Source organism: Gallus gallus, chromosome 2, assembly GCF_016699485.2.
Source record: "Gallus gallus isolate bGalGal1 chromosome 2, bGalGal1.mat.broiler.GRCg7b, whole genome shotgun sequence".
NCBI lineage: Eukaryota > Metazoa > Chordata > Aves > Galliformes > Phasianidae > Gallus > Gallus gallus.
The window spans coordinates 16,001,190-16,026,335 of NC_052533.1; the positions used below are offsets into that span (position 1 = coordinate 16,001,190).

The 25,146-nt window shown below is 41.7% G+C and overlaps 2 protein-coding genes across 25 annotated transcripts in view; one reads left to right on the forward strand and one right to left on the reverse strand.

Annotated features, from left to right (window-relative positions):
- Positions 1-2,848, forward strand: part of ABI1 (abl interactor 1) — an 80,179-nt gene extending 77,331 nt beyond the window's left edge. For 16 of the 17 annotated variants that reach the window (XM_040680681.2, XM_040680723.2, XM_040680755.2 and 13 more), the window contains one exon: positions 946-1,995. In XM_040680681.2, coding sequence (XP_040536615.1) covers positions 946-1,121 — 176 coding nt within the window. In that variant the 3' untranslated portion in view covers positions 1,122-1,995. Of the gene's footprint in view, positions 1-945 lie in introns of all 17 variants that reach the window. The other variant, NM_001039281.3, reaches the window with a different exon arrangement.
- On the reverse strand, positions 2,768-25,146 carry PDSS1 (prenyl (decaprenyl) diphosphate synthase, subunit 1). 8 transcript variants are annotated; one of them, NM_001321600.2, is made up of 11 exons: positions 24,961-25,146; positions 24,229-24,293; positions 23,220-23,343; positions 22,732-22,862; positions 14,808-14,949; positions 13,925-14,036; positions 13,727-13,836; positions 6,889-6,969; positions 6,630-6,743; positions 4,004-4,084; positions 2,768-3,252 (listed from the first exon to the last, which is right to left on the reverse strand). In NM_001321600.2, the coding sequence occupies exons 1-11, from the start codon at positions 25,084-25,086 to the stop codon at positions 3,112-3,114; spliced, it is 1,227 nt and encodes a 408-aa protein (NP_001308529.2). In that variant the 5' UTR covers positions 25,087-25,146; the 3' UTR covers positions 2,768-3,111. The 8 variants fall into 8 exon arrangements, 7 of the variants coding, with proteins under 7 accessions (NP_001308529.2, XP_015137541.2, XP_025002946.1 ...); XM_015282055.4 differs by having other exon boundaries at positions 24,483-25,025; XR_001465175.4 differs by lacking the exon at positions 2,768-3,252 and having other exon boundaries at positions 4,019-4,084; positions 13,723-13,836; positions 24,483-25,025.

A 25,146-nucleotide genomic window follows, 5' to 3' on the forward strand; every position in this document is an offset into this window, starting at 1 on the left:
TGACATATTCCATCATCAGTTGCCAGGCAGTAAGACTCAGGTTTCTGGGATGATACATCACGTAGAATAGTGGATTCTTAAAATGTATTAAATTGACTGATGGCAGAGATGTCCAAAGTTTGTGTATTCGTAGCAGTATTCTGTAATTCCAGTAGCACAGGTGGCAACGTGGTCTTTCCTCACTGAGATCTCTGCTTTGTTGATGGCACACAGTAAGTGGGAGGTTAGTGAGAGTTTACCAGGCAGCTACCGTAAAATAAGTGAATGCTGTTAAAAATTCCCTCGTTCTTTTTCCTATAGTAACTTTAACTCATTGCAGCCCCTTTAAAAGTAATGTCAAAGCTTATTATTGTGTAGAAACTCTGTAGCAAATGCAGGAAATAATTCACTTCTGTACAGCTATGTTTACAAGGTTGTGCATCATCACAGAATCGTTGAGCAATTCTATGATGATTATATATATGGTCATGCACTGAAATATGCACTGTACAGTTGCAGGGGCTACTGTGTAAAAACTGTTCCTAGTGGTCTTTTTCTACAGGGTGATTTTTCTTTAGGCTTTCTCTAGTCAAGATATGCAGGGAACTGAATGCCTTTGAGGCAGTCAGAGCAGAAACAAGCACCACGTTCATAGACCCACCCAGTTCATAATCCAGCTTTGAGGTGGCCACCCGCACTGTTGCACTGCGGTACACTGTTGCACAGCCAGCGGTACTTACCCACACCGTAAGGCTTTGGAGCATTCAATGCAGTCACCACCCACTGCTTACAGGCGGTCAAGACTGCAAGAAAAGGGAGATGTCACTTTCTGGACTTGATGTTGAACAGGAAAACTGTGAATTCAGTACAGAAAATCCCAGGATGGCAAACAAGTCCTTCCAAAATATAATCGTACTGAGTGGTGCTATTAACACGATGCTAACCTTTTCCCTGTTCAATCCACAGTTGTTGCTATATATGACTATACAAAGGACAAAGACGACGAGCTGTCGTTTATGGAGGGTGCAATCATTTATGTGATAAAGAAGAACGACGACGGCTGGTATGAAGGAGTTTGCAATCGAGTAACCGGCTTGTTTCCTGGGAATTATGTGGAATCAATCATGCACTATGCCGATTAAATTCCTTTGCTTTTACAAGTTGGGTCTTGTACTCGGTCATACCATGATTATTTACAAGGGGTAACTAAAAGCTAACAGAATTGTCTTAATATACTTTCAAAACATGTGCCCATTTCTTCAGGCCATACTGTTTTAATGGTATGATTGAATGTCCATCTCTCTGAGTCTCTGGGGGCAGTATGTCTTACCTGATGGCAATTTGTAAAACAAGCAACTGTCTATAACTGGTTATACTTATTTACTTACGCATTGTTAATTTTATGACCAGCCTAAATATTCTGGGGAAGTAGGGTATAATATTTAATGAACCATGATTCAGATTGTGCCATTACATTTTTCAGTACAGCATGGTAACTAACACTACGTTAGACTAACATATTAAAATCTGGATGAGAAGTTTAATGTTAGTGCTGGTCATGTTACTTTTTGTTTAGACTCTTTGCTCATTCTTGAACTATATTTGTTTAAAGCATGCATACAAACTTATGTATTGAAATATACTTTTTTAAAAATCCAAGATGCTTCCAATTGTTGTAATCTTTACCTGGAGTATTCTCACTAAAGTCTATTACAATGAGTTGTTTGGGTCTAAGGTGTCCATGTGAATCAAAAAATGGGTGGTCTTATGTATGTGTAATTTGTACCCAAGTTTTTTTAATAAGTAAATTTACATTATGACTTTTTCCATTCATAAATATATAAGTGAACCAAAGGTCTTGTCCATTACTTTGTTGGTTGGCTTGACAAAGAAGTTTGGAATGCTAACGTAGCAAAATCATGGCTGTGTTATCCCAGGCAATGTACTAAAAAGCAAATGTTTGTAACATGACTTTATCACTGACAGAGGGCAAATAAATTAGATATGAAACCTGAATTACCCATTTATACCAACTCCTAAAAGTTCTTTTCTTCCAGTATAAGCTGTAGCAACAGTTCTTTGTTGAACCTAGTTATCTAGATAGAATGAGTTGACACTGTCTGTAACTGACATTTCTCAGTGGAAACCGTATCTGGACATGCCCAGCTGAGTGGAGACAGGGGGCTGTCCTCCAGATCTGACAGAGGGGAAACAGCCAGAACAGGGCAAGGATTCTTTTTACCTGGGATGGAGCAACGCACTTAGCCATTTGCATCAAAGGATAACAAGCAGAGATAGCTAGAGGTGATACTTCTGTTCTGCAAATACTGTGGCTTAAATAACCTGAAAAGGAATGTGGTAGTACTGGATAATTACTGTAATAGGAATGTGTCTGTGACTTCAAAGCAGTCTTCTAGGGAGAGGGCATTGGATATTCTCTGTAAATGAGTGATGGAAGATGATGGAGTTGAAGCTTTGACTGGCTGTTGAATCATTCATTGTAGCATGGGTTTGAAATACTAAACCTTCTACTTTCCCAACTGCTAGCAAGTAACAACCAATAACACACCTGTATTTCATTATGAATTGGAAACTAGTTACATGTACAATCTATTCAAGTCTACATACAATCTGTTATTATAATCTCTTCCCCTATATACAATTCCACATAATTCTGTAATTTAACAGCCAGGGAAGCATTCAAACCACCTATGTTTCCACAGGTGTTTAACAGATAGCAACATGCATGCTCTCTTTATTGTTGTGAATGAATGAAATTTGGAGCAAATTCAATTTTCATACACTAATTTATATTTATTCTCATTGTGGCCTTTGTGCATCAACATGTAAACATCTTCCCCTACCCCACAATTAATAGCCCCCACTAAAACGATTGTACAGCACGATCTGATTTGCTCTGAACTGTGTGGCTTCCTGCAATAAAACACTTCCATTTTTTTATTTTTATCTTTTAGAAAAAGAAAGTAGAACTCCTCCCACCCCCCCAAAAAAAAAACCCCAAAAGTTTCTTAAAAAAATAATTTTTGGTAGCCTGCGTTGGAAGCAAATCACTTGAAGGAAATGTAGGCACAGTCTGGTAAGTAGCTGCCAGAACGAGTGGAAGGAGTTCTCTCACTTGTCTCGCATGAGTACCATTTCTGTCAGTTGAATGAGGGCTTCTCTTTCAGGGGATGGGCGCAGTTTACTGATCTCTCTCGTCGCTTCGTGGCAGTAGCGCTGGGCGAGGTAGGTTGTTTGCTGCACACCGTCACTCTTATGTAGGGAGAAAATTAAACACAATGGATAACTGAGCAGCCCCTTCCTGTCTTTTGCCCCTTATAATTACAGTGAGTAGTTCTACAAGTTTTAAAGTCAGTACCCTGAACACTAAGCTATGTGCTGAAGATATAAGGAAGAGGATTCGTTCTGTATCCATTCAATCTTCCATTCAATCTTAAAACACCAAAACTTACCAGCACTAAAATTAATGATGCTCATAAAACAACACTTGTATCAGCAAGATATTATTCAGTAGGACTAGAAACTAATTGCTTTACCCCTTCTCTCCTGTCCAAAAAAAGAAGCATAAAAAAAACCCTCACGCTGTGCTGAGTAGATATGTATTAATTCTGCACAACTATTCACTCTTTTTCACATCAGTCAACTAAAACGGGAGTGAGCACTTCAGTTGCAGTCATTACTGCTGCTTAAATCAGTCACTGCACACAGCGACTCTTCAACTGAAGGAGCTGAGTTAATGCACGAGCTTTCTGTTTTTATTAGGGAGATTTTATGCTATTTGAGGATTAAAAAAACCCGACAATCTATTCAACCCAGTAACTCACATTTCTGTTAAAACACCGTGCCAGTACGGCAGCTGTGGGGCACCAACATGGCACCAACACATACCTCACATGCTTCTGAACATCTATTCAAATAATGCAACTGCTGTTCTGCTTCAGACACAGTGAAATTCAGACTGACTTCAGCCCTTCAGGAAGGAAATATCTGACACCGTTCCTACCTGCAACACGTACTTCCGAGCACGTTCAACATCTCCTGGCTTACTGAATCGTCTCATTATCATGGCATTCATTTCTGGAAACTAAGCACAGAACGAGAAGTTTTGTACTGCTTGTGAGTAGTTCTCCATGCAGCAGCTGGCTGTGATAAGGTGGAAAAGAAATGAAGTACAGCTGCCATTCCGTACTACTGTAATCCCTACAGATATACTGTAGCACACTCACACAGTTACCTGCTTTCCTTGCACAACCATGGTTATGAAACCACAGATCTATGCACTCCTTGTTAGGGAACAAGCGTGATATCCCTCACTGTTGTGACACCTCTCTGTTACTCAGAGGCACTCACTGTGAAGGATGCATTTAAAGGTTCATTGGTGACTCACAGCCGGCTTTCCCTACATTCCAGCTTTCTTCCCATGAAATGACAAGTTAATTGCAACGTTCAGATTATCTGTATTTACAGTGATAGAGGATTCACACACGTTTGCTTTTTATACCTAAGCTGCAAAGAATATAAAAATTCCCAAACCTGTAATGAAAAGCTATTTTTAGCAGTGACACAGATATGAAGAGTATTTTATGAGCATTTGACAAGATTGGCTGTAATGAAAATAAACCCTCCTTCTTCAGCTGCACCACTCAAAGAGTAACTCAAGAAGTAGTGCACAGCAGTGTATTTCTTCAAAAAAAGAAATGACTTTTTCATGGTATGAACCGACCTGAAACACAAAACAGACAGGTCTTATGTTGAGCTTGAATGTTTTTGTATTAAGGTCACTCAACACTGTAGTGCAAAGAAATGCATCTCAGCAGAGGACGGAGGACAAGAAGAGAAGGCCATCAATTGAGAGCCGGACAACATTCAAAGCAGAAGTGCGGTTGTTGGCAAGACAATGTGAGGACTGCCAGATAAATTAAAGGGTGTGCAGGACAGCAGAAAGACTCATTCCAAGAGGAGACAGCCTATAAGTAACAATTTCATTTTGGACTATCTTCAAGTCCTCGCTCAGGACTTTTTATTCTCAGATAAAAATAGATGAAACAGCTTTCAGTAGCGGCACAGATAAGCATTTAGCTCCAGATTTCTTTTTAGCACTTATACTTTGTTTATATATCACTTAAGTCTGTAGTGCTGTTCTTCTAGTTTCTTGAAAACAGCAGGAAATGTTCAGCAAAGCCTTCCGCTTCATGAGGAAATCTTTGCAAGACGACCAAGTTACCTTTCGGTGCAAGAACTTACACTGCTCATCTATCAGATACAAATGAGTAGAAGTGTTTAAAAGTGACCGATGACAATCAAGTAAGACTTTAAAATGAAGCGGATAGGTTGTTCTGTATTTCCATATTATTTATCAAATCACAAGTAATTCAGTGATAAGTGAGCCTGAAAGAGACGAGCAGCAAACCCAAGCAAATTCTTAAAAGAATAATTTTAATTGAAACACTGTGATATTCAACACCCAAAAGATGGTCAGTCACCCTTTCTCTTCCAAGTCCTGGTCAGTGTCTTTGTACTACATCCTTGCGTCTCCATACAAGTAGATAAAAAAAACCCCATGACACAACTGCACCCTCTTTCTGTCTCTCACTGTCCCTCCAGACAACTCCAATTGCTGCTGACTAACAAATTCTGCAGTAATTCAACAAGCCTGCGTGCCCTATGACACGTCCATGGGGAAGAAATGAGCACATGGAGGGGGTTGTTCTCAGCACGCATCAGGCTGCACTCCCAAGCAGCTGATACTCCTCCCTTTCCTGTCGTTCCTGAGATGCATGTCCTTGTAAATGCCCAAAGGATGAGGAAACAAACACATGCATACATTCCAGCCTCCCCCTGGGCTCTTTCTGTTAAGAAAGAGGGGACAGTAAATGTTAGAAGGTTGTATTTTTAAAATAAATTGTTTAAAATTTTTCCCATCTCAAGCTCTGTGCAATTCCACTGAGAGAACACAGTCCAGAGCTCTGACTGGAACTGGTTGTGCCACCTAGCATATCGTGGAGCTTGGAAGGAAGGACTGCTTTCTAAGTCCCAAATCTTTCCTCAGGTAAAGCAGAAGCCTGAGCAAGGTGCATTAAACCAGGCTTTTTCCCTTCTATGGATTACTACCAATTTTTATGTTTCTTTTGGTGCTGCTAGTACTTCTGCTTCCTTTTTACTCCTCTAAATCATTCTCATGCCACTAAAAATCTTGACCAATTTTAAACTTACTGATGTACTCCTTCCACTTATCCAAACTACTTTCACATTTATCTCCAGCAGCACAACTGTAAAGAAGGGAAAGCTTCTCATGTTTTCAGCTGTGCTCCAGAATGGATACAAGGCCTAGAACTTGGCAAAAAGGTTACATAGGCAGCCTAGGGAGAACATGGCGACTGGGGAAAGAACATGAGCAAGCAGCCAATGTGCAGAAAATCTCCCTGAGTACCTGCACCTTTGCAAACTCTGGGCATGTAGGGCAGCAAAAGACTAATGCACCGATTGTTCACACATGCCCAGGTCGTGTTCATCACTTACACTGTAGAAGTGATTGCATGTGAGCTGGGTCTCTGGCTGTGAAGAGGGTCTGGCAGTACGCTCTGGCAGTACGCTTTTGGTTTGGGGTCAATGTGTTCCCTTTAACTTACCTGTCGACAAGCAAACAAGACAGGGCCTGTGGCTAACCCAAGCTTGAGATCTGCTGCTGCCGGTTTCCCAAGATGGTCAGCACACGATGTGAAATCCAACACATCATCTATTAGCTGCGAGGAGATAAAGATCAGCTTAAGGCATTTTTTTTAAATCCTTGTTAAAATTACATTTATAGAAAGAATTAAGACAGCCCACGTCAGTTTCTAAGGCATTTGGGAAAAGTGAAGATTCCCCTTATTTCAACAAAAGCACTACCTGAAAAGCAATGCCAACGTTTTTTCCGTACTGGTATGCGATCTCGTGAACTTTGGGATCTGGGCAGCCTAGAATTGAAACCTGAGAAGAAAAACAAAACGAGTGAATAGAAAGGTTCAGCCAGGAGCCACTTCTGGCCTGCGACCAGAGGGTGACACAGCAAGCACCGACAGGGAGAATCTGGGGAAGGATTAAACGCTGACTCAGCAACACATTCTTGCTTATCTCTTGGATACACACAAGAGCCAAGCTTATTAGGAAACAAAGCTGAGGAGCAGTGCAGTATTAAGAATATATTCAAGTCTGGTAGGAGATCAGCTTGATTAAATATTCATCAGTTAGAAATTATAATGCACGGGTGGAGAGAAGAAATAAAGATGCATTGCACATGCAGGCTAATAGTCATATCCAGTCCAGAGACAGAGGAATTAAATTTATTACATTTATAAATCAGCCAGGGGATAATTGTAAGTCAGACAACAGATAATTGCACATTGCATGCCTCATAAAAGATCCAAAAATTGGAGGAGTTGCACCCACAGAGGAGGGTCGGTTGAGATAAGATTATTTTTAAGGGTGATGTTATCTGCCTGAAACAGAATTGCTCAGAAGGCACCTGATAAGCTTGCAGACAAAGGTACCAAGGGATAAATGGCAGAGAGAAATAAGGTAGTGAATGAAGAAAGCGCACCGAGGTCGACAAAAGTATCACAAAACTGAGATAAATACTTGAACTGAGCACACATAGAGGAACTGACTGGTTGAGGGCGAGCTTTCTCTGTATAAACTCCACAAAACTGAAATATAGGACTGAGGAAGCTGTGGGAATTAATATATTGCCTAAAGGAAGGGCACTTCCATGCTTTTGCACTTATCTATTGACTGCAGAATGAGGTTGGCTACGTTTAAATTGCTTTATTCCCAGCCTCAATGAAGCTATGAGGAATAGGGGACAAAACCCATCCAAGTCTGCTGTGACTGACGGAAGGGGCAAAGATGCATTTTATTTACTGCAAGACTAAAAATATGCTAGGAAAATCGGGTGACATAAAAATGAGTGGGGATATTACAAAGATCATCTCTGTAAGGAATATGAAAGGTAGGATCATTAAAAACAAACAGGAAAAAGAATCCTCAACCAAAAGCAGGTCCAGGGACAGCTTTGAGGGTGAACATGAAGATACGAAACAACGTCAGATGCTGACGGGTCAATGTATTACATATAATTACATATACCCTAATAAGTATGATGCAGTGTGTACAAAGTTGGAGGCTATTTCATGCCTCAGTGCATTTTGTAACTAAGCACCAGAAAACTCCCAGTCATAGCCTTCATGGATGGGTAACAGCAGACCCCCAGGGGCCTGGTTCTCTCAGTCATTAACAGCTCGCTCTTCCCAGTTTTATTTAAGAGGACAGCGTAGCAGGGAAATGACACTACCTACGTCTATTCATGTGACCTTCTAAAGGCCATTAAAACAGTGAGCTGCAAATATGGGGCACTCAAGTAGGAGTTGCTAGAGACTGTCCAGCGAGAACATCTTGCCCTTGTACCCTCCTTCTGAAGCTTTCCTCTTGACTAGCAGTATTTGTCCCTCAAAGTTAACATCATCTGCTGCCGTGCAGTGCCTAGCAAACTTTTGGTGCTTCTGTAATACAAAGATCAGCAAGGCAGAGGGACTGCATTTACCCCGTGCCAATGAAATCTTTGCATGTCACCAAATTAAATGTAAAGAATTGAAATAATTCAGCAGAGCAGCATTCAATTGGCAAAATCGTGATTGATTGCAAAGGGTGAGAGTGGGGACAAGCTGGTAGGTGGAGGGAGGAAGGGCTACACCTGGAGAAGAGCTTCCTCCTTTAAGCTGGGAGGTCAGAGCAGAGCTGTCACTGCAGGTGGGCAGTTCTCTGGCATCACTGACATCACCCACACAGAGAATTACGGCACTGCACGTGCGTTTAAAAACCAAAAGCATGAGTTCTTTACACGAGAAAATTCATCACTGCAAAAATGAATTCTTGCATCTTTGCAAGAGAAGACCTTTGTATGTGCTACTCATGTTAAAAACCACCTCAGAAGACCAAAAAATATAACAAATCCAGCAGATTCAATACACCTATTGTGACTCTCTTACCACAACCACACCATAAACCTGCAAACACGACTGGCTCTGGTCTGCCACAGGGCTCCTCCAGGATCCAATATCTAAAACTGCTCTTATGGATTATTGCCCCCAAATGGACACTCACTGGGATGCAGGCAGGCTTTCCCAGTCAGCCTGCCGCTCTGCAAGCAATGGGAGTCAGCCTGAGGCCATACTGGGATAATAGAACACATTTACAAATAAAAATCAGCGTAACAACATAAATATAATTATGTACGTTTAAGTGATAAAGCTGATGCCTTGGAGGTCATCCTATAGCTCCCCAATGTGGGGGTTTGTTGATTACAAATTTAATCTTGCAAGAATTCAGACATGTCCTCCATTAAATTCTGATGTAAAAAACCCTTCCTTCTATCGAGTGCAACAAATTCTTCAGAAAGGCTCCTTGAACTCAGCCAACCAAGTCAACCTGCCTGGTATTATTTCAATCACGCTTTTTAAGACAAAAAATTGTTTCCAATCTTTTGTGTTACACGAGAGCCTATCAGCCACTTGTGCCTCCCTACTGACTTCTCACATCCATAAAATATTCTGCCATCACCTGTGGATACATCCTGCTCTTTTACCTGCTGTGTGACAATACAGCAGCTGGGGTTTCAAACACTTGCACATCTGCACTGGCGACTTGCACACCAAACAGAAGCATCTGCTGCTGGGAAGAAACATCCTTGTCTAAATGGCACATGAGATGTTTGCTCTCCAACTCTGTCTCCTAGGCTGGGGGCCATCTTGGAAAGGAAAGGGCTCTGAAATCTTCCCCTTCAGCTGCTCTCCAGCCTTCCTCCACACCCCCTCCTGAAGCAGTCAGAATCCTACCTTCTTGGTTGCAGCTCACCTGGCTCAGTTTCCAGGTGATAGCACCACTCTTTCAGCGGAATCCCAGAATAGTTTGGGTTGAAAGAGACCTCTTAAAGTAATTTGGTCCATCCATCTGCTCAAACCAGGGCTTTCTTCAGTCAGAACAGGTTGCTCAGGGCTGTGTCCAGTTGAGTTGTGACCATCTCACGGGATGGAAATCCCATGCCCTGTATGGGCAATGTGTTCCAGCATGTGACCAAACTCACAAAGAATTTTTTCTCAACACCGAATTGAAAATTTTCATGGAAAAACTCTTTCTTTCACTCTGCATCTCCATCTTCTCCTACACTCTGACAGCTGGAAACAACACGACAATTTCCCCTCAGCTTTCTCTACCCCAAGCTGAAGCCAACTCTTGTTATGCTGCATGCTCCGGCCACCAGCCATCACTGGACTCACCCAACAGTGTGAACCTTGGCCTTGTTTGAGGGAGTTCAGCTTGGGTACAATACTGCCAGAGAGGTCTGACACACACGGAGCAAAGGAAACCAGCTATGTTCCCTTGATGTGCTGGTGATGCAGCCCCTTATGCTTTTAGCCTTCACTGCCACAGGGCCCACTCTCCTCCTGCCTCCTCAAATCCCCTTTGGTAGCTCTTGGGAAGGAGGTTAGGAAGGCCTGCCTGCTAGAGGAAGACATTTACCCAGCAGCTGTGCATGCAACAGACTCTTGACCACAGTTTGCATTTTCATATATTTTACATGTTCTCAAGTAAAAGTTATCCGTCTCAATATCTGCAGGGTATTTGTGGTAATCTTTCTCATAGTAAACAGATTATGAAGAAGGAAACCCCATGGGAACTACCATAAGGAAATTTATTGGCTGACAATCTGATGCCACAGATGCTATGAGCCTACATCTGTCATCGGACTTTACTGTAGTCAGCATGCTTAGTTTGAGGGTGGGGCAGAGATCCGTTTCGCTGGTGGTGTTCCAGCTCCTAGTATTTCAGAGGTCTTATACCCTGGCACATGTTTTTTTCAGCAGGAGCCCTTTGCGCACATGAAACCATGAACTAGTTAAAGTAGAGAACTGCTTAATGCAGAGCTGCAGGCTGTTCCTTCCTTCAGTCCCTCAGCCAGACCTCCCGTACACAGCCTTGTCTCAGTCCCAGAGGCTGCATGCTCTCTCTTATCAAATCCATCTCTTGTGCAACTTCGCATTGATCTTGCAACAAGCATGCTTAAATCTCTATTTTGAAAGTGTGTTATGCAAAATATAAATAGCTTTACAAGGGTTAGGAATTCACATTAAAGTATCATTAAAAAAAAAAAAAAAAAAAGAATGAGAACCTGCTGAATTTATTTTGCCATCTCCAGCATGACTGATGACAGCCAGAAATTCCACTGCAGGTTTATAATTAATTTTTGAACCAGGCACCTGCTGTGATTCTCTGAAAAATGCCTTACAGTAACTAAGCCTTCAGTGACCCTCTGGGCCATCTGCCATCATTTCCTTTTGCAATGTATTACTTTGGCTGCAACTTTGGTAACATTCCCCCAAGTAAAACTAAGGTAGAAAGAAACTGAGGACTGGGATGGCTCTAATATTTTGAAAAGACTGCTCTGTCAATTAAAAAAAGTAGTAATTGCTATCTTAAAGGACTTCTAATTCAAGTGCAGTGATGCCTTGGAGATGCAGAAGATATCTGAAGCATTGAACAGACGGCTGCTGACAGACCTGTGATTACATTGCTCGGACATTTTAGCAGGAATACTCTGCATTCTTCCTTCCCAGTGTACAATTCTAAGATGCCTCCTGACCTAGTTTGACATTCCAGTTAATATTTGTAGTCAGTTATGCACCAAAACTAACCAATGTCTTTTTCTGTCATTAAAAGGATTTGAACTGCATCTGGTGCCACACTCGCCCGGTTACGGCTGATGTTCTGTAAACCCATAATCTCCCTCCTTAGTTTTGTCCCAGAAAATAGGATGTGAATACTCTTCATTCCCCAGATGAATTTCCTTTCAAGCTACAATGATGATCCTGGTGATCATCCTTACTGACAGAAATCCCTTCTGATTAATGGTCCAAATCATATGAATGGAAAAAAAAAAAAAACCACCAAAAACCCAAAACCCCCAAACTTTTCACTGCTAAAATTCCAGCAGAGTTCTCCTAATCCATGAAACAGAGGTGGGCATGCATATACAAGTCATGGAAACTGTGTCCTGCAAGTATGATCTTACCTTAAGGACAAATACCTCCTTTGTTTTAATTTATAACATAAATTCAACTACATATAAACGTCCAGAAATTCAGCACTGGAACAACTCAGAACAATTACTTGAAGAACAGCACCCAAGCATGTGCCCTTCCCATTCACCAGCATCACAGCTGCAGTATGGAAGTAAGTGCTTAAATCCTTAATTCTTCTATGAGTTATGAAAAGGAAAAAATTCCAAATAACAGATTTGTGAGAAGACTCCCCTCAGTGGGACGGTGATCCTTCCCTCCATGTAGGTTCTATTAGGATGACTGTCAAACCTCATGTAAAATCTTTGTGGGGATTTTTTGGAGGTAGCAGAAAATAAATAACGTGATGTCCTTACCACTCCAACTCCTGCTAACATAAAGGAACTGCAAAGGGAAATTCTTGCCTGGGTCATACTGTCATTAATACAAGCAATCCAGAAAATTCAAGTTCTCTCCTCCGACCAGAAGCATCTGTATAATGAAAGACATTTTTCCTCCCCACAAAATGTGTCTCTCTCATTCTACACGATTTTCGGGATAGAAGAAATTTTCAGCTGCTGTCTATTGCACAAATACACAAGTGCTCTGAGAACACAGGAAGACTGACACAGGTTTATAATCTAATACCCCCAGAACTCTCTTGCTATGCCATACACCAGCTGTAATTGCTTCCATTAAAAAAGAACGAAGGAAAGAAGAAGGAAAGAAGAAGGAAAGAAGAAGGAAAGAAGAAGGAAAGAAGAAGGAAAGAAGAAGGAAAGAAGAAGGAAAGAAGAAGGAAAGAAGAAGGAAAGAAGAAGGAAAGAAGAAGGAAAGAAGAAGGAAAGAAGAAGGAAAGAAGAAGGAAAGAAGAAGGAAAGAAGAAGGAAAGAAGAAGGAAAGAAGAAGGAAAGAAGAAGGAAAGAAGAAGGAAAGAAGAAGGAAAGAAGAAGGAAAGAAGAAGGAAAGAAGAAGGAAAGAAGAAGGAAAGAAACGAATTTAAATATTATATACAACTCAATGGGGATAAGACTATTGCTCAGCTTCTCCATTTTCTGCACTATGACTAAACAAGTTTTTTGAATAAGGACATTATTTTGAATCAGATCCTTCTGTAGTGAATTAACAGAACTGGCTGACAGGTAGAGTAAGATATAGCAGGGTCCCAGACAGACCAACACGTACGTGCTTGTGTTTTTGGAGAATATAATGTGGAGTATATGTAAGTAGCTGTTTTCTCCCACTGCTATAATTTAAGGTCCCAGTCTGTGCTGATGGGTGGGACCAGATGTCAAAGAAGTCTTAAAATCAAATTACAGGATCAAGAATTCTCAACTGACATTAAAAAGCATTGCCTCAAACTCGCAGAATTTCATAACTTTGAGGCTGCCACTGTGAACCCTGTTCTGAATATCAATAAATCTGTGTATGAATATAAAACAGGAAGAAATGAAAACCAATATTGGAGGCTACACAGCTGAATTGGGATAAAACGCACAATATCAGACTCATTCTGGCAGAACACCATCTAAAAGCTTTACTTTGGAGGGTCTCCAGAGAAAGCAGAAATAATCAGGAGTTGAACTGTGAAGCTTACAGTACGGTATGTTAACTTTAGAAGAGACAGACGTACATACTGCTTTACAACTGTTTGCTATCAGACTCGCAGTCTTCTTAAAAGTCTTCTCGAGGTAGTGAGCAAATCTCTCATTCTCGTTTTCCTTGGAACCCAACTGGAGGAATTCACCTGAAATTTTGCACAGATGGAAGTTTTTATTTGTGGGTTTACTGCTGAAGCAAACAAGCCTGAAGATAAAAATGGAAAAAGACCTTACCACGCACCAGATCTTCAATCACCTGAGTTAGAACAGAGATGATAGTAGTGTTTCCAATTCGTGCTAAAGCTAAGGAAGCAGCTGATAGGATGAAATCACCAGCTAGAACTGCCTAAGAGTTAAAAAGAAAAAGAAAAAGGAAAAAAAGAAAAAGAAAAATCTTTTGTTTTCCTGCAAGTATTAGCATGGATGATACAACTTCCTTTATTTCTGGCACGCCTTCTCACATCACATCATTTTCTTACATAAAGCATACGTTTCTCATTGTAACAGAGAGAAAGCAGAAGATAGCCAAATGTTAAAACTGGAACCATTTCTCAGCTCCTATCTTATACTGCTGGTCTAATTTTTCTGCATAAGTAGTGTTCTCCCTCTGTGCAACATCTGAATGTGTTTGCGTGTTAAGTTTGAAACGTTTCCCCTCTATCTGACTGTTCTGCTGTGACTGTTACACCATGTCTGCTCTGAACTGCTTCGATCCATTTTGGTGTACCAGTAATTATCTTTTTTCCTTACATGTTCAGATTAAGGCCTTCCTTTACTCCGTGAAGAAACAGCACTCAAAATATCCTCATGCTGACTGGAAAACGCTTTGCATTCATCACTGAAACGGTCTAACCTACTGTGTTTTGATTGAGGTACAACTTCAAAAGAGAAAGACACAGGGAAGTTGAAAGCACTAAGAGTCACTGTACAATCACAGCTTCTCTAATGCTTCCAAAAGTTCAGTAACAGAACACCCATTTGTCTTACCTACAATCTGGACACAATGCTTCACGCTTTTTCTGGAATATCCCAAGAGTGTGCCCAGAGATAGTAACATGGCAAAGAGCCTGGATGTTTCTGCTTTGCCAGAACTAAAATGCAATCCTTCCATCCTCACCTTCCTCTCTCCCCAGATCTGATTGACTGTCATTTTTCCTCTGCGAGAATTTGCATCATCAATAACATCGTCATGAACGAGGCTAGCCGTGTGGATCATCTCTGCAATTATGGCCACAGAGCGCTGGCTTGCTTGCACCTCCCTAAAATAAAAAACAAGATTTGACATTTAATTAAATACATTTTGTGTGCTGCAATGCAACTGCAAGAAATCTCTACTAAAACCACGCAAAAACATAGTTTGCTGAATACAGCTGTTGCAGCTTTTCCATGGTCTGAACCCCATCTTTCAAACCTGAAATTAGGAAGACAAGAGAAAGTAAGATTATGTTAGTACAATAAGCACAACGCAACGTTTCCATCCTTATTAGGTTCTTTTCTGTCTTGCTGCATTAACAGCATTGCGAAACTCCTCAGTTACTGACTGTAATCCTGCTAAATCCAGACTGCAATAAATAGCACAGCATTAAGGATGCTTCATTCCAAGAAGACAGAAATCAGGAAAAGGGCAGAGGAAAGGATGCCAAGTAGCTTTGTAGCAGAGCTTAAACTTTTCCTCATTTCCCCATCGCTCTGCTATAAGATGCAGCACCACAAACTCTCCCAAGCTGGTTAACACTACGAACCAGGAAGTTGGAGAGATCAGTAGACAAAGAAAACCTTTATTCTACATCTGAATTCATAATTTGCTGACCTTATTCTTTTATCTTATCTGATTATCCTAAGACTTCAGACGTTCTTCAAAAGCCTGAGGAATTAATCAGAATTATACTGCAATTATTTGAGGGCTGTAAACACAAACTACCCAACACCTAAGGAAATTCAGCCTTTGGGAAGACCCAGCACTGAAGATTCAACTCTCAGTAGTTAACATCTGCTTTATTTTTCAAACTAGGTGATAAAGACGCGAAAGAACATAAAAACAACTACCTAGGGATCAAGGCTGGCACAACGAACCCAAAAGAGCTGTCCTAGCTCAGAAAAAGCACCAGCTATCCTACTACCCAACTGCCTCTGCCTTGTTTTATTATCTGCTATTGTCTCTGGTCTTGTCAAAAGCTGCACGCAGGATCTCAGAAATGCTACCCATGTCAGCCTTGCCCTACAGCCCTAACAATTCCACATGGCTGAGAAAAAAATAGAACAGGTAAGATTACTTCTGATATATAAACACCTTACTTCTGGTATACAATTAACGGAGGAAATAGCACTATTTTCAAGCAGAAAAGAAAAAGAAGTGAGAAAAAGAAGTGAGTTAAAGCAGAAGTTAATCATTTCAGCTCAACTGAATATCATCTAAAATTTTGTACTGCCTAGTCTATTAAAATCTAGTGATTAATCAAAAATGAAAGAACATCTTGCAGTCTGCTGACATAACACAGTGTTCTGACACCTACCTCCATGCAGAACTATGCATTGCTGTCAGTGGGAGTTCTACATCCTGAACAATAGCAGGACGTGTGGCTCACAGGCTATGAAAACGTAGCTTTTGAGTAACACAAAAATAATAGCTGGAAACCTTCATGGCTGTTTGATGGTAAGTTTCACTGTGGACTAGTAATTTAGTCAAGTGCTAGTTTAGACTAAGCAGTTTTCAAGAAAACATATTGTTACTAAGTAGGAGAACTTACCTTCAAACAACTGTAAAAGTCTCCAGCCTCTTTCATGCACGGGTCTCCTTTTGGGGACTCCCTTTTTCATTAATTATGTCAGCAGACTGGACTTCCTCCTGGGAAGTAGCAGTAAAGGGCAACACTCACAGACACGCCAATATTTTCAGTAGTATGAATGCAGCACAAGCACAGACATTTCAAAAACAGGTTTTGAAAATTCTGTTTTACAGTGCAGTTCATTTCTGACAATGACCAAAAATGGCACTGGACAGCAAGGTTAATGTGTCTGGCTTCTTGTATGTTATGTGATAATTCAACCTGGAGGCTTTTTATAAATCTGCTATTTCTGGAAGTTCTCCAGCAAGGTTCTTCCCATCTCTGGCCAGAAATTTTGCAATACCTTCCTACAAACACCTTGTGAGAAAAAAAAATTGGAATCAGAGCATGCCTACTTTAGGGAAAACACAAAAGAAATGGGATCTTCCTTATTCCCTGCCATTTTTCATTCTGCTCCGCCTGCAAAACAAAAGCAAAAGGTACCAGCAGTAACTCAGGTCAGGAGGTAACTGGATCACCAAGAGTCTGTTAAGTGCAATGATGCCATTTTTAGGTCACTCTCAGAATAAAGGCACCTGAAGATGGTATATATTACAAATATATTCTACGTAACCATAACTTCATCTTTTAGAAATGAATATAATGCACGTGTAAGTCCTTGACCACACTCTATTTTTCAATAGGATCCCCTGCTTGATTCTGCAACAATCATTTATAGGCACACAGTACCACAGGGAACCAGAACTTGTTTCAAATGCACTGAGCACAATCAAGGCTGATGTTACAGGTAAACAAAAACTAAACAAAACTTCTGCCTCCAAACCAACACAATATTAACAGCTGCAACAAGGTGCTTTGCAATGTGTATGCCAGTAGGTAAATACTGCCAGTTAAAAGGCAGGAAACTTGCAACAGAACTTGCAAAATTTCTGTTGTACAATCACACTCCTCAAAGTACATTTCTGCTGTTAAGTTCATGTAGCTAAAAGAAAGTAACTCTTCAGAAACAGCCTATGACAGAGAAGGACACTACAAACTAATGGAGGCATAGAGAAGGGATGTGTTAACCAGGAACAAATTACAGAACTACTGAGAAACAGCAAACAGTAGAGGCATCTGACAATGAAGAAGGAAAGCAAAGAGGGCTAGGGTTGCTGGCAGATCCCCAAATGATAGGAAATATTCACACTAGTTTGGCTATGTCATTATATTTAAATATTTCTCTTACCATTTTGATAGATTTATTTCCTTTTTGTTCCTCCCTAAACATTTTGTGCTCACTATTTTCTCTATTGAGATGTCTCTGTACTTCTTTGGCCTTCTCTTTGTCTCTCATTTCAGTTGCAGAAATAGACAAAAATTCCTATTTACAAACACCTCTGGAGAATATATCCTAAATAGAAACAGAGGTCCCATCGGGTTAAGTGATAATTCTGTGAAATTCTGCACACAGGTGTCGTGTGAAGAAATGTCAGAGCATGTGTGAAACTGAGGGTTTGAATGACCTCAGCTTCAACTCTTTACAGTAATTTTCACTCTCACACAAAGATAAGTTGCTGTCATTAAACAAACAAACAAAACAACAAAAAAAAACAAAGACTCAGAGCTGGGCTTTTGACAATTGGGTCTTCAAGGGGAAGAGAAAAATAAAACCATACTAGCACAGAACAGCCTGAATGCTCTTTGGATAGTTTGGATATTTGGATATTTTTTGACAATATTTTGGATTCATTATGGCCTTGTACAAAAGTCATTCTCTTTACAATGACTAAAACAAAGCAACCTCACTGTAGAATGCCAGCTAACCTGCTAGGGGCATTCTAAATAGCTAACCTTCTCAAATCTAAACTCAAAAGATCATGTCACTTAATTAGTAAGCAGAACTATCTGTGTATCTGTCTCCATTCCCCTGAGAAATTTAATTCAATCTCGTGGGGCTCTGTGAAGACAGAGAGGTCTCTGTGGACCGCCTCAAAAGATCAGGACCCATATCCTTATAAAGTTGTGTCCTGTTATGTTAACAACCAAACAAGGAGGAGTAGTACCCTTTCAAGTAGTATTGTAGGAAAGGAAAACAAAAACAAAAACAACCTAGAGAAACAACAAAAAACAACTGAAGAACCAGCAAAAGCATGCTGGATCCAGCAAATTATAGGACAGCTGAGAAGGGCAGCATGATCTGGGTTGTAGTAAATGGTGCTACATCAGACTGGCAACCAGTCACTAACGGGGCTCCCCAGGGCTTCATTTTAGGGTCAGTTCTCTTTAATGTCTTCATAAATGATTTGGATGTAAGAATAGAGGGTGTTTTGAGTAAGACTACTGACGATACTAAAACTGGGAGGAGCCGTTGACTCCACTGAGGGTGAAGAGGCCTTGCAGGCCTCTAGGCAAATGAGAGAGCTGGGCAATCACCAGCGACACAAAGTTTAACAAGAGCAAGTGCCGGATTATGCACCTGAAAAGGGGCAACCCTGGCAATTACGTACAGACTGGGGGGTGTGGCACTGGAGAGCAGCATCACTGAAAGAGATCTGGGGAGTCTTGGCTGACAGCAAGTTGAACATGAGTCAATAGTGTGTCCAGGCAGCCAGGAAGGCCAACTGCACACTGTAGTGCATCAAGCACAGCACAGCCACTGGGTGAGGGAAGGGACTGTCCTGCTCTACAGTGCACTGGTGCGGCCTTAGCTTGAGCAGGCCACAGCTTTGGGCACCACAGTATGAAAAAGACATAAAACTATCACAGAGTGTCCAAAGAAAAGCAACAAAGATGGTGATGGGTCTGGAGTGGCATGAGGAGCAGCTGAGGTCCCTGGGTGTGCTGAGCCCAGAGCAGAGGAGCTGAGGGGAGGCCTCATGGCGGCTGCAGCTCCTCACAGGGAGCCGAGGGGCAGCGCTGAGCTCTGCTCTGTGTGACAGCAACAGGGTTTGAAGGAACGGCATGCAGCTGTGTCAGGGGAGGGGCAGCTGGGGGTCAGGGAGTGGTTCTGCACCAGAGGGTGTTCAGGCCCTGGAACAGCCTGCCCAGGGCAGCGGTTATGGCACCAAGCTGCTGGAATTCAAGAGGCATCTGGACAAAGCTCTCAGGACATATGGTCTGATTCTTTTGTGGTGCTGTGTGGAGCCAGGACTTGATGGCCCTTATGAGTCCCTTCCAACTTAGGATATTCTATGATTCTAAGATGAAACAGAAATTCAACAGCAGTCATACAAGTCCGAGGCAGAATTTAAAAAAATAAAATAAAATAAAGTTAAACATAAAAGATAAACAGCATAGGAAATGGGCTCACCCCACAAGTCTACAGATGTTCTGTCCAGTATCTCACTACATGTATGGGAACCAAAGTAAAACAAGTCTGGGAAAAGAATCAATATTAACTGAGCAAAAGCATGATGAAATGCTTTAAGAGAAATGACAAGTTGAAAGAGGAGAAACATCTAAAAAAAAAAAACCAACAACAAGCAACAAGAGAGGCAAAATGGAAAGCAAGGGTTGTTTTTTCCCCTCTCAGATCTAGAACAGCAGAGTAGCAAAAATGCAGTGTTTTCTTCTCTATGTGTACATTTTCCCTCATGAACAGTAAAAAGATGGAAGAACAATCTGTCACCTGGAAGCAGTAATTCTGTAAGAAGCAACAATAACAAAATTACTGTCAGTGTGAGCTGGAAGTATACATATAGATGAAGCAGGTGTTATCACGCAGCCTGCCTCAAGAAATCTAAAAGCAAAGAGAAGAAAATGCATATGAAACTTCATCAATCCACAGTAAGTAGGTATGCAAAATATGAAAGCATATTCTTTCGTATGGCCTACCAACCCTCAGAAGATGTTGGACATCATGCTGTAGCCAAAAGGCTTGCATAAACACATGTGAACTTCAATTACAATCACAGTCTTTGAGAAAAGTGACATGAAGCAAAGAGGAAGGTAAATACCCTGGGATTTCATTCTCTTCTTTTGTTGATACCTTTCTGTTCTCCCTACTCAGAATTTCCTTCTAAAAAAAAAACCAAAAAACAAACAAACAAAAAAAACCCCAAACATGACAGATGTGACAGAGATGGTGCCTCAGCCTCTTCTCGTAAAAGGTACACTTAAATTAATGAGACTTTTAAACATCAAGCTTAGTCTGGAGGTGCTGACAAAAGCTGCAAGAGACGTACAGAAGATAAATCAGTGTTGGTGCTGAGGGTTGGCTACTTGACTTCGGCATATGTAGCATTCAGAGTCTGAGATCACGCTTTCTTATCATACAGGGAAGATGTCAAAGTAGTCCTGACTGTTTAAAGACAGCATAATGCATGGACAAATATATTTGCATGAGCATACACGTGTTAAAAGGCAGCAAATATGATTTGAGCAAATAAAAGCAAATGCAGTTCTTCCTATGGCTACTTACTGTCTTTGATTCACTGATCACATCTGATGCTATATGCTTTTTTACATCAATTCTGGATTTCTTAGTATTGCCAGGGCACTAAATAATTTTATTGATAAGCTTCTCATACAACACATTAGAATGAGATAGAACGATCTTCTCCGTTATTCTGACCAGAAGGCTGTTCCAAAAACTCACTGTTCCAATTGTTAAAACTCTCCTAAATTTCCATCCCAAACGTTTACTCTTAACAACAGTGTACATTGCCTTAAATAGCTTTCTTCCCCATTCCTTACAAATCTGCAGACAAGTCCTGCACTCTCCCTGATTATCCTTGCATTCCATCCTTAAGCTGCAGTTTTCTTCCTTTAAACACAAGAATCTTAAACACAAGTTATCTTTCTTTAAACACAAGAACTGACGATTTCAAAAAGCACTGTACAGTATCAGCCCTTCGTTAGCTGAACTGGATATTCTGTAATTGATGCACATGAGGATCACTTCGAGGTTTTTCACAGAGAAGGTGTCTGCAGATCTCACTGAGGTTACTCCCTAATGGGACACTTGTGAACCTCCAAGCTCAAACAGAAATATTTGTTTCATTGTTCTACCTTTCATTCCACCACAGATGGCAAGTCATCAAGAATGTCTTTGTCATGAGAAAGTGCCGTTGTCACACTCATGCCCAGAGCACTTGTAAAAATATTAAGCAAATCAGTGCTGCAACAAAGGACATCCCTGAGGACTTTCAGAAATATTCTTTCTTCTTTTTACATCTTTGTCACTGCCTCAGAGTGGTACTGTACAGAAAACTGAATTAGGCTGAAGTGAAGTTCACTGGTCCACGACAAACTGGCACACACAGGACAGGATAATGCCAGTCAGGTTTTTCTTTCTTATTAGAAATTATATTCACACAAGAAGGGAGAAAATGTCACTGGTATACTGGGAAAGGTGCCATATCAAGCCTCAAAATATAAGCTGTGCTGTAAGGTACAAAAATCAAAGGCAACAAGGCACTAAGTTATCACTAAGGAGGTGATGGTGCAGTAGCTGGGAAATCCCTTAAGATCAATAAATTAGTCAAGACACTTCTGGCTACGGACCAAAAATTTCATACTTGAAATTCTATGAGGGAAGACCAGAAACACAACTGGAATGCAGAGAGCTCTTCAGCCAACATTTTACCTCAAAACACAAAGAAAACTGATAGGAACATGTGGAAAGAAGTATCTGCTGTCGGGCAGAGCAAGGAGTGACGTTCTACTCTGCCTAAACTCCTCAAATTGAAGATCATGGGAATAACAGCAGGTTCTTTGAATAAAGAATCTGACATTAAAGCATACAAATCTGCCCCCAGAGGGGGGAACCTCTGACTGTCTCATTGTCCCACAGCATCTAATACAATTATATCACCTGCTTGATGGCTTTTCTGTGTAATAACAAATACACATTATGAAAGTCCCTTCTTGCAACAAAGTTCTCATCTGGTCAAGAGTTTAACAGCTACAAAAGTGGTCACAACTGAAAAACAGTTAATATAGTTTCCAGAAGTGTTACAGATTCTAACAAACCATTTATGTAAGAAGGTACAATTTGCTAAAAGCCTTACCAGAAGGTGACAACATTGTTTTCCATCACCAGTTACAACGGAGGTACAGCCCCTAATTTCTCACCTCCAAGCACATAATAAAACCAGTAGTCCACTTTACGCTGCTAAATTCAAAAATACATCTTAAAAATGGAATTTAAGCGCAGGCTTTATTGAGGAACATTTTATTTCCATAAAGATACTGACAGATTTTTGGGGAGATGCAGAAGTGACGCATTTCAAGTATGATGCAAGTCCGTATACTCAAGAGCAACCGACTCACCTGGAATTGCTATGGTGAATGTTGCAAGCCCTCGCCATTAGCACCACAATCATTGGTCGAAAGGCCTTTCCTTTCCCATCAAAGTAATATTCACACATTTCCCTAAGTTCAGCAGTAGATACAAGTAACTCCTACAGAAAGGAAAAGATGGGACCAGCATTAAAGTCACAATGCCAATCTTACAGTTTAAGCAGTATGCACATAAAAGGTTATTGCCAGTATTCACACAACGTAAGCTGATGTTTTTACTTTTCATTGTAATCTGAAATATAACTGATGTATTCAAGCACTGCAAATCAGGATAAAACAAAAACTGCATTCAGGTTCCACACAGTATGTTAAAATGCTCTCTTTACTTCCAGAGCAGTTTACAAACAGCTTTTCATAAACATGAAGAACAGTGCCTAAGTAACTACCCTCCACAATAATGGTTGCAATTAGAGTCAGAATCATTACAATATCCCAGAACAGTCACCAAAACCCCTTACCTTTTTAATATCCTCATAGAGATTCTTCAAGTCTTTTCTGCCAAGTTGAAAAGGGTCTTGGTATTTTTCATCACTAACTGTCTTACTGCAGCTGCACATGAGGGCTGTACTTGTATGATAGAACCTGGTGACAGTGTTTTTCAAAGGAGTAACATTGTTAAAAGCCAACTTCCCTTGATTCTACAAAGAGAAACCTTTCAAAGCACAACCTCCTCCTTCCTTTCTCCCCCCAGCCCCCCGAAATAAATTAGTGAAATAGCTAGAAGATAAACACAGGGCATCAAAATACTCATTTTAACCAACTAATGAGGAAGAAGGACAGCAAAGCTACTTGTTGATGATTGTAGACTTTGAGGAGCTAGCAAAGTGCAGCATTTGGAAAGCAATAATCATCATCCTCCGCACGCACTCATGCACTTAACAGATTACAGAATTCTCCTGGGTAGCAAACTACGCTGCTCTCAGCTTATTCCTTTTGAACACATTGTACAGTACAGTGTATACTTGTAGATGAAGCCTTCATCTTCTAGCAGCACAATTATTCTGCCGATTTCTTCCCACTCCTAGACAAATGCTCCTGGCTTGGGTTTGAAAATCCCCCTTACGCACCCAGCTACATGAGACGGCCCAACCTAAGTTATACATTAAATCAATACTTCCAGTTAGCATCATGATCCCATGCGGCGATAAGGGTCAAAGTTCTACCTGCATGCATCGAGGTGCATTCTGCCTGGGCCTCATTACTTCTTTATATTCCCCGGAGCTGAAGGTTACGGTTCTCAGTGTGTCTCATTTCTTCAAAATGAATTTCACGATCTGAAATGAGCTTTGCCCATTGCCCTCCTGCATGGAGGACTCAGACCAACAGCACAGTGGTGGTCTATGTGGAATTACCCAATGTTCTGTAGCAAATAACCTCACTTTCAGTCTATGCTTACAGCTCACGGTGACTACACAGCTCACCCAGTAACTGTCTTTACCCATCACGGAATGAGGGCCTCCAACTTACCGCCAAGGTATACTACACAGCTTTGGAAATGGCCATACTGAGCTTCTTTGGGGAAAGTGACACATCTGCACGAAGAAAAAGCAGGGTTAATTTCAAAAGCGGAATTTAGAATGGACAGAGAACATCTGATTACGAAAGCAAGCGTTCAGCGCCGCGCCATTTCTTCCCTCAGCAGCTCAGCAGAGGCGGCCGCATCATCCCCTCCGCACCACGTGAGGCACCGCCGCCCCCGTGCCCCTGAGATCCCGACTTACAGACTTCTGCTCAGGCGCGCTGAACTTTCTCCTCTTGCAGGAGCAGCCAGCAAACCTATCAGTGCGCTTCCAGCGAGCCGTGCTTGCTCTGGCACTCACGGAAGTGCAGCTTTCAAACGCTCCCTGTGTTACAGATAAACCCTTTTCGCACAGAAAGGGCCGGGAGCTTCCTGTAAAACGCCGCGCTAACTGAAGAACGTACGCTCTGTTTTCCCCTGAAGCCATTTTAATCCGGTTCTCTCCTTGCTATGATTTACACCTACACCGGGCAGACGTCAAGAACGTAACCCCAAAGCTGACAGCGTCCCCAGAAACCCCTTAGCAGCCCTCGGCACGGCTCGGACCCCCGGGCCCCACACCCGTCACGCCGCCCGGAGCACGCGGAGCCGCCGTCCCCCCACGGCCGGCTCGGCGCTCCTTCCTCGGGCCCCGCCGCCCCATTCATCGCCGGTGACCTCCAGGCGCCCGCCGCACTCACCGCGGCGCGCAGGGCGGGCGGCGGTCCGCGTAGGCCGTGCGCCGGCGGGCGGAGGGGCGGCGCGGGACCGAGCGGCGGTGCCCGGCGGCAGAAAGCGCCGCACCGCCGCCACCAGCGCAAGGCCATGCTGTCCCCGGCAGCGCCGGCACGGCCGTCCTCACCGCCGCGACCCGGAGGCGGAAGCCC